The sequence below is a fragment of the Girardinichthys multiradiatus genome, chromosome 24 (genome assembly GCF_021462225.1).
Source record: "Girardinichthys multiradiatus isolate DD_20200921_A chromosome 24, DD_fGirMul_XY1, whole genome shotgun sequence".
NCBI lineage: Eukaryota > Metazoa > Chordata > Actinopteri > Cyprinodontiformes > Goodeidae > Girardinichthys > Girardinichthys multiradiatus.
This window is the reverse complement of record NC_061816.1, coordinates 3,113,535-3,130,005: the sequence shown is the minus strand read 5'-3', so window position 1 is coordinate 3,130,005 and position 16,471 is coordinate 3,113,535. Positions and strand designations below refer to the sequence as shown.

The 16,471-nt window shown below is 40.0% G+C and overlaps 2 protein-coding genes across 3 annotated transcripts in view; both read right to left on the bottom strand.

Annotated features, from left to right (window-relative positions):
* The window catches only part of LOC124861420 (zinc finger protein 260-like), a 680,754-nt gene that overhangs the window by 267,538 nt on the left and 396,745 nt on the right, over positions 1-16,471 (bottom strand). The window lies entirely within an intron of this gene.
* Positions 1-16,471, bottom strand: part of LOC124861149 (golgin subfamily A member 6-like protein 7) — an 85,772-nt gene that overhangs the window by 37,236 nt on the left and 32,065 nt on the right. The window contains exon 5 of the mRNA XM_047354671.1: positions 5,464-5,539. Within this exon, the coding sequence (XP_047210627.1) occupies positions 5,526-5,539 (14 nt within the window). The 3' untranslated portion in view covers positions 5,464-5,525. The remainder of the gene's footprint in view (positions 1-5,463; positions 5,540-16,471) is intronic.

Below are 16,471 nucleotides of genomic sequence, written 5' to 3'. Positions count from 1 at the left end.
ATATATATATATATATATATATACAGAAATACAAACTCTAGACAAGATAAAAAAACTATAATCTCAGGACTACATAGAAGTAAGATCAGTAAATGAGGTGAATCAGTATCTACTGTAATGTTCATGATGATGTCAGCAGCCTCAGCCTACAACGCTCCCCGTCTGTGGAGAAAGGTCTCTGGTGTGCTGCTATCTCCTCTCCAGCTTCTAAATGCAGCAGGGACCAGAGCTGCTCACATTCCAGGCTGGTGCTGAAAGGACGCATTGATCTGCTGGGAATGCCTGTTTGTTCCCACCGTGATCCCAGAACCATCCTTTCAACACTCCTCTCTTCTCCTCCATCAGCTGTTTCAACAGCAGGATATGCTCCTCAATTCAGTTTGGTTTTCTCCATCTTTTTTCTCCATTTTGTTTTGGTCGTTTTATCAAATCAAACCTCTTTATACAAGAAGGAGATTACAGTAAAATGCAGACAACAGTGTCCACATTAATATGAAATAGATGACGTTGGAAAACGACCAGCATGATGAGTAAACAATAACAAGCAAATCAAAATAGTGATGAGCATAAAAAAATAAGCTACATTCAAACATTTTGATTAGTGAAAAAGTAAAAGTGATGATGTAGTACCATGGATACTGTTACACAAAGAGGTCACAGTGGACTGAGAAACTCATCATTCATAAATAAGTCAAACTGATGCTGCAGAACTATGAAGATCGGCACGGCCAGAGGTCAGATTCCTTGTAGACTGGAAGCTGCTGATTATAAAGTAAGTAAAACTGACACTGCAGCACCATGGACAGTGGCACTAGAGGATGTCATGTTCAAAGTGGACGGGAAAACTGCTCCTCAATAAGAAAATCAACCTAATGCTGCAGCAGCATCAACAGTGGCATGAGATGCAGTCAGATGCTGATTAGTTTACTGATTAATAATAAAGGGCTGGTCGGGGGTGAACAAGGTTAGGGTCAATGCAAGACAAGTCAAGTTTATTCGTATGGCAAATTTGAGCAACAAGACAATTAAAAGTGCTTTACATGATGATAAAAGTACACTCTTCACCAACATAGAAGACAACACAACGATGGGGTCTGTAGGTGTGCGTTGATGGACCTTGGAGGCATGGAGAAGCACCTGGTAGACAAACAACCATACAGACTCAAACACACTCAAACCTAAACACCGTTTTAGAGTGTTGCATATTCAGTTCAATTTATTTATACAGCACCAATTCACAACTAGTCTTATCTCAAAGAACTTTCCACTCAAACCTGTCAAATTAATTTCCAATTAGAAAAGAAATCAGAATAAACTAGATTCATATGAAGATAATTCAATCATGAAGAGATTAATTTCAATAATGATCCAACCTGATCCTCACTGGAATACAAGACAGTCTGTTGGCCAACAGTTATTTATGTAAGGGAGCCTAGCCAACCACATCAAGACCTTGACTTTGTTATGTGTTAACTGATCAAATATGTTTTTCTAATCAATAATATGTTATGTTTGAAATAAAAAAAACACTCACCTTTCTTTAGTTCACCTATCAATGGTACCCTATCAGGCCAGTGTTCACCCAGTCATTTCATTTTTCACCCTGTCATCTCCAGGTTTTATGAAATGAACTGTTTTCATAGGTTAGAAAAATCCTGTGATTTCTTTATGAGAAAACTGGAGTCAAATACTTTTAGGTGAAAGATTAAATATATTCAGCCAAATTTTATATATAAAAGAAGGTGCAGCTATTAGATATTTTAAAGAGGAACTTATATTTTGCATTTATTTAGTCATTATTAAAAAAAACGTATTCCATTATTCAACACATATTGTTAAGCCAAGGAAAAATGACAGGGTGGACATATCTTTTTTTCATATATGTTTATTAGTTTTTCTCTTAAACAAAAGAAACATCTCTACATTGCTAATATATGGTTTCCAGAGATGTATAAAGTTCCGCTATTTGCCCTTTGCAAGGTAAGTTAATCTATCCAGGCCAAGAGATCCTGCAATTCTCTTCTTCCAGTCTCAGAGAGGGGGGATCCATGCTCTTCCAGCATAGTGCAATAGCTCTCCTAGCTTGAAGAAGTCCATAGTCTATTAAATTTGTCCGCTTCTCTGATTGTTTGAATTCTATTGGGTAGATTCCAAGTACACAAAGTAGAACTTTGAAAGGGATTTTTACAATAAACAGTTCAGACAGACACTTGATAACATCCTTCCAGAATTCCTGTATTTTAGGACATTCCCATGGACAGTGAAGAAGAGCTCCTTTTTCAGTTAAGCATTTAGTGCAAATATCTGGAATATCGTTGGACATATAATGGAGCCTGACAGGTGTTACATACGTTCTCATGAGCCATTCATGTAGCAGAAGTTTAAAATGTGTATTTATTGTTGTTTTTGTGCTTTCAAACAAGCCTGGTTCTAATCCCCTTCGTCTATATAGTCTTGGATATCCCTTCTCCAAGCATCGAGCCTATCCACCGCCGATTCATTAGAGTTGAGGGAGCGGGAGGGAGACGGAGCAACCCAAGGCCCAACCTGACAAAAAACAACAGGCACACAGTCACAATCACACATTCCCACCCTCATGTGTACACATCAAAACACTCATACCCACTCACCCAACGTAAACACACGCAACAATGGACGTCGTACACTCACTTACACTCCCCATACATACTCTATACGCCCAGGTCAAGGTGGTCCCCTTCCCTCCGGGGTGGAGACAGACAGACTGCCCCAGCACCAACCCAGACTAGTGTCGGCACCGCCTAAACTCAAGTGACTCTGGTCCAAACGAGCCCGCCAACCAGAGCCCCCACCGCCCATGAACCCCAACATGAATCTCCCCACAGAACCACCCTCAACCGGGACACATATAACAAACACATGCCCCCGAACCCTTAGCCATGAATCCCCTCCCCACAGGGACACACCCCCACAGATGAGCTCCATCCCGGAAAAGCTCCAGCGCAAGCTCTACACACGGCCCCACTCCAAGCACCTCCGCCACATCTTGCCCCCCACCACAGAGTGCATCGTGATGGCAAGGCATGGGCCCCGTACAACACCACCCCAGCCTCTGACCACAGACGCAACAGAGCAGACACCCCCAAGCACCGTGCTCACAACGGAACCCCCGACCCTTCACCAAGGAGGGTGAGGCAAGGCCGCCCAATCATCCAGCCAATGCCAGCAGCCCCAGCCCGCCAGTCCATGAGGGAGAAAAATGCGCCAGCTGGATAACCGGGCCAACCACTCCAGGCCAAGCACAACCGCCAGCCACCCCAGTGCAGGTACAAGACATGGTGCACCGTCACACCCACCCAACCACAGCCAGGCAAAGTCCAATTTCCTTAACACATTCATTCATATACAATGTAATGATCTTGAGTTTAATTCAATTCAACCTTGATTTTATAGCTTTTTTTCCCGCTTCCGCATGTCTGCCTGCTCAGACGCCTTTCTCCCAAGCTCCCTGCTTGCTTGTATTCTTTACCTCTTAACTTTTTATCTCTTAGCCAAAATGAAGGAAATATTGGACTAAAACTACTTCTTACCAGTGACTCCCAAGGATTATTTTTTGTTTTTTCTAAATAATTTTTATATTTTTATAATCAAACCCGAAAGAAGGTAAAGTTGACACCAGCCAATCAGCACAAGATGCCTTCCCTCATCACAGAGGAATTTGACAAACTTTTACAGAAATTGGCTGTTTTGGAGATGAATATCCATCGACTGGAAGTGAATGTGGAGGTGAATATGGGGTACAGTGATTATTTAACTCTGCCTGTGATCCCAAATAGTGACAGCCAGCTCAACGACTCAGCCGGTAATCAAGGTAAAAAATCAAGGTAAAAAATCAAGGTAGACAACTCATTGCAAGATCTCAGCAATTAAATCATTCAGAATAGCCAGAATTACAGAGAAATGCCCCCGTTTTCACTGGAAAAAGGAGACTTTGACAGCGAGCTGCTGTCACAACAACTGATAGGAGTGAGACAGCAGGAAATAAAGGAATTCCTCTCCAAAACAGATTTGCCCCACTACAGAATGAAAACAAGGAAAATGATCCATCTTCTGAGAACAATGAAAGGTCCGATAACAATCTTCATTCTAAACAGTCTTCTCCTTAGCTGCCAGAGAAAGAGAGCCCCGCCGGACAAAGAACCCTAATAGTGGGCAACACTGCTGTGGATGGGATTAAAACTTCTGCAAAAAGAAAAAAACAGAAATGGTGATTGGTACCAGTAACGTGGTATCCGATATCTCAGAGAATATTCTGGCAATCACAGAAGAGCGCCCAGTCCTCGAAAACCTCATCATACACTGTGGAGCCATTGATGAGAGAGAGAACATGGAATATCAACAACAATGATAATGCTGCCTCCAACAGCTCCAGCAGAGACAACCAGGCAGTTGGCTGAGAGAGAGAGGTCATCACAAAAGGTCTCCCTGCCAAATTCCATAGGAGAAGTGAACCCCGTTAAACCCCCCTCTCCCCAGACCCCAACCCAGACCGCACAGAATTTTCCCATCTCCCCACTGAGCCCGGTCTTTGCTTTACTGGATTCTGATAATATAAAAGAAGCTTTTAGGATCAGGACCCAAATGGCTCTGACATCTCCATTCAACACCCCCCGTGGCCGAGGCCCTGCTACTAAACCAACATCTTCCAAAAGCCGCAGAGCCTCACCACCTCCTAATTTATCTCCTCCTAATCAGAACATTCAAATCACTTCTTTGTGATACAGTCTGGGCCCCAGTGGTAATTCTATCAGAAATGAGCATGTCCAGAAAAAACCTGGGCTCCTGATAGGAGATAGTTGTAAAATCTCTGTGCTTATACGTGACAGAAAAAACAAAGCCAAAAGTATAAGAGCGTCGGGCTCTGGGAGTTTCTGTATTTTACTTGCTATTTACTTTACTTAGTCCATAGATGGCGCTGAAGCTCATGGGTGCAGAGGTGACAGGTGTTCCACATCTACTGATTGCTACTGGGAGTATTTAAGCAGGAAGCTGCTAGCACCTCATCACCTGAGTGTTAGCCAACATTGGTAAAAGACTCTCGCCAGAGTGTCGATGCTTCGTGTTTTTCAAATACTTCAACTAATCTTCGTGTGTCCTCCTTCTTAGGTTGCTTTCAAGCCAGTTTCCAGTTCAATTCCTGACTTCTGGATTAAGAGTGTTTCCTGGCTTCTGGATAAAGACCTTCTGGATCAAGACTCAAGCCTCCAGTTACCTTCTCTGGACAAACTTCAAACTGGCGGCTTCCTGGCTCCTCGATCAACCGGCCCCAGTCAAAGCGAACCCTGTTCACCCTCCAATGTACTCTCGTGCAAATATTTCCACCCTGTGCTCCACACCTCCATCTTACACACCACGGATTGTGCTAGACCAGACTCTCTGAGAACCACCTTCAAATATCTGAAGACCAACCCTGGATAAACTCACCTCCTCAAGACATCTCCGGTGCAGTGCTCCCAGACTCCACATCTCTCTTTCCGCCTGGCGATTCAGTCATCTCTCCCTGTAAGCATAATATACAACTTAACAATATTCATATTATCACTCAGGACTTACCTGTTCTCTGCTTCATTTGCATCCATTGAAATCTAACTAAGCAATCACTTAATTCTGACTAAGGAAGCTGAGTCACTGGTGTAAAAACAGCTTTGTTAAAATCTTTTGAAAACTAGTAATATTTTGGTTACAGTGGTAATCCTTCTGAGAAATCTAAAAATCTATGAAAAGGAGAAGAAAAGAAACCCACATTTAGGTAAAAGAATGTTCACACTCTATCCCTAACAGGATACAGACTGAGAAAAGTTGGAGGGGGGGCCACTTTGTTTAAAGATTCACTAAAGTGTAAAAAGGTATTTCTGGGCAAATTTGACTGTTTTGAATGTTTGGCTCTCCAGGTAAAGAGCCCGGTCCGAACCATGTTCTTGAATATTTACAGGCTTCCTAAGTCCAGAACAAACTGTTTCAGTGATGTTGATGACCTTTTATCTGTGATATGTGTTGATTATGACTGTTTAATTATTGTGGGAGACTTCAACATTCACATGGACAATCCTGAAGACAGAAGTGCAATAGATCTATGTGACACTCTTAGAAATGTTGGTTTGACTCAACATGTTAAACAGCAAACGCACTAACACGGACATATTTTGGACTTGATCATCACTAAGGGTCTAAACATTTCCAAGGTGTCTGTAACTGATGTTGCCCTATCTGACCACTTTTCTATTATTTTTGAAAGCATCATCTCCAATGAGTCAGTTTGCCAAAGAGACATAAGAAAACGCATCTTTAAGGACAGTGCTGCTGAAACCTTTAACCAGATTTACTCTTCTACCTCCACTTTGCCCTGTAACGCTGTAGATGAGCTGGTAGACAACTTTCATTCTAAAATCTAGGACATCATTGATTCAATTGCTCCAATTAAAAGGGAAAGTCATTTCTGGGAAGAAAATGTCTCAGTGGAGAAGTGCTCCACCAGTCAGAAGTGAAAAAAGTGAGTGTCGAAAAGCTAAAAGACTGGACTCCAGGTTCAATATAACATCTATAAAGAGAGACTCTACAGCTATAACCTACAACTGAAAAATGCAAGGGAAACTTTCTTTTTTGAGATCATCAGCAAAAACATTGACAATGCTTGTGCATTATTTGCCACGGTCGACAGGTTAACAAACCCTCCTGTAATTGTAGCATCTGAACTCCACTCTACCAGGGCCTGCAATGAATTTGTTAACTTCTTTACTGGAAAAAACCCAAAAGATCAGAGAGACAGTCGGCACATCCACATCAACTCCAGTACAGATGTTGTCTCCAACTGGTTTAAATCCTACTTGAAGGACAGGGACTTTTTTGTGTCAGTAGGTAACTTTACACCAGAGACCACAAAAATCACATGTGGCATTCCCCAAGGGTCCATCTTAGGGCCCCTCCTATTCAATATCGACATGCTCCCCCTAACTAAGATTTTAATAAACAACAATGTAAGTTATCATAACTATGCAGACGACACACAGCTATACGTTAAAATGTCACCAGGTGACTATGAACCCATTCAAGCGCTTGGTAAATGCTTATAAGAAATCAACGCTTGGATGTGCCAAAAGTTTCTTCTGCAGAATCAAAACAAAACTGAAGCAATAATTTTTGGATCAGCTTCAGTTAATACAGCTAGAAACCACCAGTCAGGCTCGAAATCTGGGTGTAGTGATGGACGTAGACCGGAACCTTCAGAGACACATAAAGACAGTAACAAGGTTGGCCTTCTATCACCTGAAGAACATCTCCAGGATTAAAGGACTAATATCTCAGCAGGACCTTGAAAATCTAAATCATGGGTTCATCTTTAGTAGAATTGATTACTGCAACGGTGTCTTCACAAGTCTGCCAAAAAAGTCGATCAGACAGCTGCAGTTGATCCAGAACGCTGCTGCCCTGGTCCTCACTAGAACTACGAAAGTGGAGCACATCACCCCGGTTTTTAAATCCTTACATTGGCTCCCTGTAGCTCAGAGAATAGACTTTAAAATACTTATGTTTGTCTATAAATCACTGTTGCACGAAATAAACACAAACACAACCCCTGGCAAAAATGATGGAATCACCAGTCTCTGAGGATGTTCCTTCATTTGTTGAATTTTGTAGAAAAAAACCCAGATCACAGACATGACAAAAAACTAAAGGCATTTCAAATGGCAACTTTCTGGCTTTAAGAAATACTAAAAGAAATCACGAAAAATATTTGTGGTAGCCAGTAACAGTTACATTTTTAGAACAAGCACAGGGAATATATTATGGTTCACTCAATTTTGAAGAAACAAATCTGGAATCATGAAAAACAAACAAACTAAATAACACTCCAACGCAGTTTCTTGACAGAGGTTTGTCATTAATGAAGCAGGTAGGGTAAAGAGAGCTCTATAAACCATAACCAATAATTGTGCCACATCTGTCATTTGTGACCTTTTTAGACTTAATGCAAACTCCATGTAGAGCTGCAACTTTAGCAGTTTTAAAGAGGTTTGTCAAAGTAGTGTTCAGTGTTTTGTTGCTTCTGAGGCAAAAGAAGAAAAAAGACAGCTCCTGGTTGGATTAAAACCCACATTTTCAACCATAAACTTTCACTTTAAAACTGTATTATAATCTTAACTGAAGAAGCTTGGGACTTTCACAGATATTCATAAAACAAGTCTGAAAGATATCCAACACAGAGCAGCAACAGAAATGAAATGGTGTACAAGGATAAAATATTTCATTGAATGAAGGATTTACTCCATGTTTCATCAGAGATGGCTGTAAACAGACAATGGTGAAATGAACGTTATTACAGCTAAAGTTAACAGAATGTGAGCTTCCGAAGGTTTCAAATTCATATGACTGCATGGTTAACATAAATGCTGTTGTGCAATAATATGCCGAAGTTATTTAATATTTAATTAAATAACCATTCAGTCTTTCAAGTATCGTCATGTGAATACCAGCAAAATATGGTGGTGGTTTTAGAACAACAGATGAAAGAGTGATTCGAGAACTGGCATTACTGAACAGCAAACTCTGCACACATATGGAATCAATTCACAACAACTTCTCTTCAAAATGTAAGAATTTATTAGCAAAAACAATTAAGCTCCAAGTTAAAATATTTCAATTAACAAAATACTAGACTAGAACATTCAACTAAAACTACCAAGCAAAATGAAGGAATATAGAAACTAATGAAACTATATAGAAATAAAAAGGCAAAAGGGTACCAATAAAATTGGTGGAATGATGTCACAGTTCAGTGTTGATATTTATGTTTAAGAACCAAGATTTATTTTGAGGAATCTGGAAATTAGGTCAAATTAGTTTTGAAAGTAGTTAGGGACAACAATTAATATGTGTATAAACAACCAGTCACAATGCGAATCATAAGGTAAGTAAAACATTATTTTAATAAAATGTTTTTTAAAGATTTCCCAAATTAGAAATCTATAACCTTTAAGGGCAATTGATTTTCAATATTATGTAATTATTCCTCAGCAAATGGTCAGAGATTTTACTGCTTAAAATGGCGGCGCAAAACTTTATTTAAAGATGCCAGCGATTGCACGGACAATGGACAGATGGAGAGATATGGTAGTTCACATCTAGGTCGTCAGCTGCTAACACAAAGAAAATAGCTCATTCAACAATCGTATACATATTACCCATACTTTAAATGCCATTAATACAAATATTAATGTGTATACAAGCGCTGACGACGCATTATCTAACTATTATGGAGCAAATGAAACAAGCTCTGTTGTAAACAAAGCTGTATACCGTGTCTATAAGCAAGGCTATTAGAATTTTGTATGTATGATAAAGGTAGCCATCTTCTTTTCTATTCCAATGTAAATTGGTTTTGGGGGGTGGGCATTATAAGCTTATGGCTTCTGCCTATATACCCCCTTTGGAGTGTTTTCAAAGTTGATTCTGGGTTTTTTTTTGTCCCTGTTTTTAATACTCTGTAACCAGTCAGTCAGTCAGTCATTTTCTACCGCTTATTCCATAGTGGGTCGCGGGGGAGCTGGTGCCTATCTCCAGCAGTCTATGGGCTATGTAACCAATACATCGAAATAACTCCAAATAAATAAAATACATTTTAAAAATTAGCCTGTTAGCTGCTAGAATAGACCACCTTAAGCATGTTTTAAGCAAAATTGGAACACATTTGTAACAGGTTAGTTCAAAAAGATTAAAGAAAAACACAGATAAAATGGAGCAAACTCCCATTACTGGACCATCACTGTTTAAAACATCTAAATGAAATTAAGTTTGTTTCAACTTTAAAACAACACAGAACAAATAAGAGGCCTTACCAATAACAATATTATCAATTAAATTTTATTTATATAGCGCCAATCCACAAGTCAGTGACTTGCAGCATTCACTCCTCATGGATGAGCATGTAGCAACAGTGGACACTCGCTTGTATTGACTTTGCAGGAATCCGTCATAATAATCATGCATGTAGCGACAGTGGAGAGGAAAAACTCCCTTTTAACAGGAAAAAAACCTCCAGCAGAACCAGGCTCAGTGTAAGCGGCCATCTGCCACGACCAACTGGGGGTTTGAGAGAACAGAGCAGAAACCAAAAAAGAACACAGAAGCACTGATCCAGGAGAACTTTCTATGGGAAGGAAAAGTAAATGTTAATGGATGTAGCTCCTTTAGTGGCTTCATCTAGGAAAGAAAGACAGGTGAACTCTGAGCCAGTTGTCAAGTTCAGAGTATAAAACAGAACACATACAGTTAGTCACAGTAATAGCTCAGCCAGTAGGTATGTCTAAGAGAAAAATAGGGTTAAACGCTAAAAGACAGGGCCAAGTGTATCATCAGTAGTGGGTGAGCATTTGTTGGCAGCAGAAGCTTGGACGATGCCCTCCTCCAGGAAGGTGTCACAGGTAGACACAGAGTCAGGTCAGGTGCAGCTTCTAGGAAGAGAAACAGCAAATAATGCACAATTGGAGAGTAGTATGAGAATGTAGCAGAGAGAGTGAAATTGCTCATTATGTCCTCCAGCAGCCTAAGCCTAGAGCAGCATAACTACAGAGATAACTCAGAATAACCTAAGCCACTCTAACTATAAGCTTTATCAAAAAGGAAAGTTTTAAGCCTAGCCTTAAAAGTAGGCAGGGTGTCTGCCTCACGGACTAAAGCTGGGAGCTGCTTCCACAGGAGAGGAGCCTGATAACTAAAGGATCTGCCTCCCATTCTACTTCTAGAGACTCTAGGAACCACCAGTAAACCTGCAGTCTGAGAACAAAGTGCTCTGTTAGGAACATATGGACCAATCAGATCTCAGATGTATGATGGAGCTAGATCCTTAAGGGCTTTATATTTGAGGAGGAGAATTTTATATTCTATTCTGGATTTAACAGGGAGCCAATGAAGGGAACTAAAGTAGGAGAAATATGATCTCTCTTTCTAATTTTCATCAGAACTCTTGCTGCAGTATTTTGGATCTGCTGAAGGCTTTTAACTGCATTTTGTGGACATCATGGTAGTAAAGTATTACAATAGTCCAGCCTTGAAGTAACAAATGCATGGACTAGTTTTTCAGCGTCACTCCTGGATAGGATATTTCTAATTTTGGCAATGTTTCGGAGGTGAAAGACGGAAATCCTAGAAACCTGTTTAATATGGGATTTAAATGACATGTCCTGGTCAAAAATAACACCAAGGTTTTTTTTACTTTAGTCAATTTAATGCCATCCAGATTAAGTGATTGACTAAACAGTTTCCTTTTCAAAGATTCCGGTCCAAAGACGACAACTTCTATCTTGTCTGGATTTAGAAGCCGAAAAGTTAAAGTCATCCAAGTTTTGACGTCTTCAAGATATGCTTGTAGTCCATTTAACTGGCCAGGCTTATCATGATTTATGGATAAGTCAAGCTGAATATCATCAGCGTAACAATGAAAATTTATTCTATGCTGCTTGATAATTTCACCCATTGGAAGCATATATATAGTGAATTGAATTGGTCCAAATACTGAACCCTGTGGTACTCCACAATTAACCCTGGAGTTTGAAGATGATTCATCATTTAAATGAACAAACTGGAATCTGTCAGACAGATAAGATTTAAACCAGCCTAGCGCTGTTCCCCTGATCCCTACAGCATGTTCCAGCCTTCCAGCTCTGAAACCTGACTGAAACTCTTCAAATAGATCATTGATGTATAAATGCTTATACACTTGATTAGGAACTATTTTCTCAAGAATTTTAGATGAGAACGGATGATTGGATATAGGTCTGCAATTTATTATGTCATCTTTATCAAGCGAAGGTTTCTTAAGTAAAAGTTTAATTACAGCTACCTTAAAAGCCTGTGGTACATATCCATTTACTCGGGATAGATTAATCATATCTAAAATGGGGCCGGCAATCAAAGGAAACACTTCCTTAAGTAATTTGGTTGGGATTGGGTCTAACATACAAGCTGAAGGTTTAAATGAAGCTAATATTTTTGATAACTCAGGAAGCTCCACAGGATCCAAACAGTCCAAACACAGATCAGGTTGTACACTTACTTCCAATGTTGTCTCTCTTACTGAGGATGAATTTATCGTCTTTGGGAGTATCCCAATGATTTTATTTTTAATAGAATCAGTTTTATATAAAAAGAATCCCAAAAAGTCATGACTACTGAGAGCTAAGGGAATGGATGGCTCAACAAAGCTATGACTCCGTGTAAGTTTAGCAACTGTACTAAACAGAACCCTAGGATTATTCTTGTTCTCTTTTATTAATGATGAGAAATAAGCTGTTCTAGCTTGGCGAAGTGTCTTTTTATATAACAGTAGACCATTTTTCCAGATTAAGTAGGAATCCTCTAGGTGTGTAGAGCGCCATTTTCTCTCCAATTTTCTAACATTGTGCTTTAATGTACGCAGCTCTGAGTTAAACCAGGGAGCCAGCCTCCTATAAATGATTACCTTCTTTTTTGAGGGGGCTGCATTGTCTAATGCACCACGCAATGAGGAAGAAATACAATGAACAAGAGAATCAATTTGTGAAACAATTTGTGAAACAAAATTATTGCCCTCCACTGTGTTTTTCTGTGATAATGAGGAAATTAAAAGTGGAACAGATTCTTTAAAGGTAGATACAGTCTGATAATGATCTACTATAATGAAAATTTCTTTCAGGTGTGGAGTACTTTGTAAAATTAAACTCAAAGGTTATTAAAAAATGGTCAGAGAGGACAGGATTATGAGAAAATATTGTTATGTCTTCACACTCAATGCCATATGTCAGCACAAGGTCCAGAGAATAAAGACAAAGGTGGGTAGGTTTGTTAATGTTTTGAGCAAAGCCAATTGAGTCTAAGATAGCATTAAAGGCTATATTTAAGCTATCACTTTCAATGTCAACATGAACGTTAAAATCCCCCACTATAATAACCTTATCTGTACTTAACACTAAATCAGATTAAAGGTTTGAAAACTGATCTAAAAATTGAGAGTAAGGGCCTGGTGGATGGTACAAAACAACAAACAGAAGTGGTTTTAGTGCTTTGCTATTTGGATGAGGAAAACTAAGGATTAAATATTCAAAAGAATTGTAGCTATTGATTGGTATGGGACTAATCAATAAATCGGACTGAAAGATGGTTGCAACTCCTCCTCGCCCAGTATTTCGAGGTATGTGAAAATTGAAAAAGTTAGGAGTTGACTCATTTATAGTAACATAATCTTCTTGCTGCAGCCAGGTTTCTGTGACAAAATAAATTAAGCTGTCACAAATCAAGTCATTAACTAGCAAAGTCTTTGAAGAGAGAGATCTCATGTTCAATAAGCCACATTTAATCGTTTTATTTTTCTTCTCAGTCTGAGATGTGTTTATTTTTATGAGATTTTCATGATTTCCTCCATTTTGATTATTTTTTAATCTATTCAGTTTTGGACCTGGGTAAGACACTGTCTTAATAGGGTAATGGGTGGGAGTTTTGGAGAACTAATAAATTCGGCCAGATTCCTAGAAAGAAGAGCTGCTCCATCCAAAGTGGGATGGATGCCGTCTCTCCAGATCAGACCAGGTTTTCCCCAAAATGTTCGCCAATTATCAATGTAGCCCACATCGTTTTCTGGACACCACCAAGACAGCCAGCAGTTGAATACGGCTAAACATGTTGTCACTGGTCAGATCAGGAAGGGGACCAGAGAAAATTACATTGTCCGACATTGTTTTGGCAAACTAACCTTGGTGACTTCCGATTGGCGTAACCGGGTGTCAGTACCGCCAGCGTGAATATCAATCTTACTGTATTTACGCTTATCCTTAGCCAGCAGTTTCAGGTAGGATTTGATGTCGCCCATTCTGGCCTTTGGCAAACATTTGACTATGGTTGCTGGTGTCTCTAGTGGCACGTTTCTGAATATAAAGGTGCCAATTATCAGAGTCGGCTTCTCAGCGGGTGTGTTGCTGAGTGGGAAAAATCTGTTAGAACGCAAACGGGTTGGTGGTGACCTGTGGGCTGGGATCTAGGACTATGCTTTCTACGTATCGTTATCCAGCTGGCTTGAGGTCCTGGCTGCGTGGGCTCTGCTGATGGACTGCTATGGGGTGCTACTCTTGGTGGCTCCATGCTGGCTAAGGGGCCTCGGCTCTTTGCTGGTTTTTCAACAGCGTGGAGCCCGGCCTCCAATTTCGACACCAAAGCTACAAAAACTGCTACATTTATTACACGTACCATTATCACTAAAGAAGTCAGAGGATAACTGAACATTTGACAGACAGAGCAGGAGAGAGGAGAAACAGCATAACGGGTAGCCATGGTGGAGCTAAAGCTAACACTGAGCTAGCGACCCCTTCCCATTACGAGAAAAACCATGTAAAACACGGAGGGTCCCCAAACGTTAAATGCAGCAACAGAAAATGTTTTTAATGTGCTTATGTATTAGAATAGGTCAGAGATATCACAGTAAAGAGAAATCAGATCAATCAAGAGAGCCTTCACACACCAAACAATCCACCGTGACGCAATACGCCATACGACGCAGTTGCAAATCCCACAAGGTTTCCCTAAACAATATTTAGGTTGTTTTATCCTACATTAATTTTCTTTGCCCAGACACTGCCTCTTACATGGACTGTTCTGATGAACAGATGTCAAGGACATTCAAAGGGCGTTACGTTGTGTGGCAAAGACGAAGAACGTTAAATGCTCTCAGTAGCAGCTTGGGGTAGCTGGGTTAAACCATCTGTTCCATGGATCACAAAAGAGCATATCATGTGCCCCACCAGAACCAGTAACCCACTGCTACACAGTTTTAAAGGATCCCTACTGCCCTGAGCAGCTTCAGGACTCTGAACACTGACTGCTTCAGCTCATTCAAACCAACATGAATGAAGACTTTGTAAGCCTGTGGTAAGGACTACAAGGAAGTGGACAGAGGAGTCAAAGCAGAGGTTATAGGCCTGCTTTGACTGCACAGATTGGAGTGTTTTTAAGCTGCAACCACTGACCCCAACCAACACGCATTTACATAAAGAACATACATACACACAAGATCATGACATTAACATGTCATCAATGGTAAAGAAGTTTAAAGTAATTTATTATACTTTTTTACTGTTTAATGATTTAATTGCTTGTGGTAATGAAAGAAAATGTCCTATTTCTTGAGAATAAAGGAATGCAGTACTTTCGATCTGAAGGGTAGCAGCACAAATGAGGATCTTTGATGGTATACATTGTCTTCTTTAATCTTGTTTGCCTTCATCATAACTGACCATATATATTTTTTTCCATGCTCGGCAGAGTGGTCCCTAACTGTTTGCTGACTGTGGTCACTATACTTCAAGGATTTCTTCTGAGCCTCTGTAGCATTGAGAAAACATTTGTTACAAAAGGTTAAAATACTCTCAATAAAACCAAAATAGAACATTAAAAGTATTGAGTTATTGACTCTAAAGGACCTCACTTTCTTTTAAAATTATATTCTCTGCTGAGCCTTAGTGCCAATAAGATCAGCCTATGAATCCCACTTTAGATGGCAGTCCAGAACCATGCTCAGGTACTTGTAGCATGAGACAGTCGCAATCTGATCTCCATTGATGATGGTTGGGGAGAATGACTGAAACTTCCTGAAGCCGATAGTAACTTAGATTTTTTGCAGTCCAGAACTGGTCCAGGCTCCACGTCCTTGTCGTTTAAAAAGGCGTACCAGGGCCGTGTCGTCAGCATATTTAATTAAATGTCTATTAGGGACAGTGCTCCTGCAGGAGTTTGTGTCCAAGATGAATAACAATGAAGATAAAACACATCCCTGAGGAGAGCCCGTGCTGGTAATTGTTTTGTCAGAGAGTGTTGAACCCACTCTGACCTGCTGGCCTCTACCTGTTAAAAAATCTGTAATCCATAAAACCAAGCTATGTGCGATTAAAAACTCTCATTAAAATCTGTTAAAACCCTTGGCTCAATGGTGGCCCTGGCAATCATAACTAGCAAAGGGTTTATCTTTTCTGTAAATTCTATTGTCTTGGTTTAGATTTGACTTAAAGGTAAAGTTTTTACCACATTCATCACATCCAAAAGGTTTCCCTCCAGTTTGGATTCTTCTGTTTGTTCAATTGTGACTTGAAGCTAAAAAAGGTATTGCAAACATCTTAACCACAGGGTTTGTCTCCTGTGTGGATTCTCATGTGTCTGTTTAAATTTGACTTCTGGGAAAATCTTTTTCCACATGCATCACAAGCAAAGTGTTTGTCTCCTGTGTGGATTCTCATGTGCATGCCCAAATTTGACTTCTGGGAAAATCTTTTTCCACATGCAACACAAGCAAAGCGTTTGTCTCCTGTGTGGATTCTCATGTGTTGGTTTAAATTTGACTTTAAGGCAAATATTTTACCACATACATCACAACTAAAAGGTTTGTCTCCTGTGTGGGTTATCAGGTGTGCATTTAATC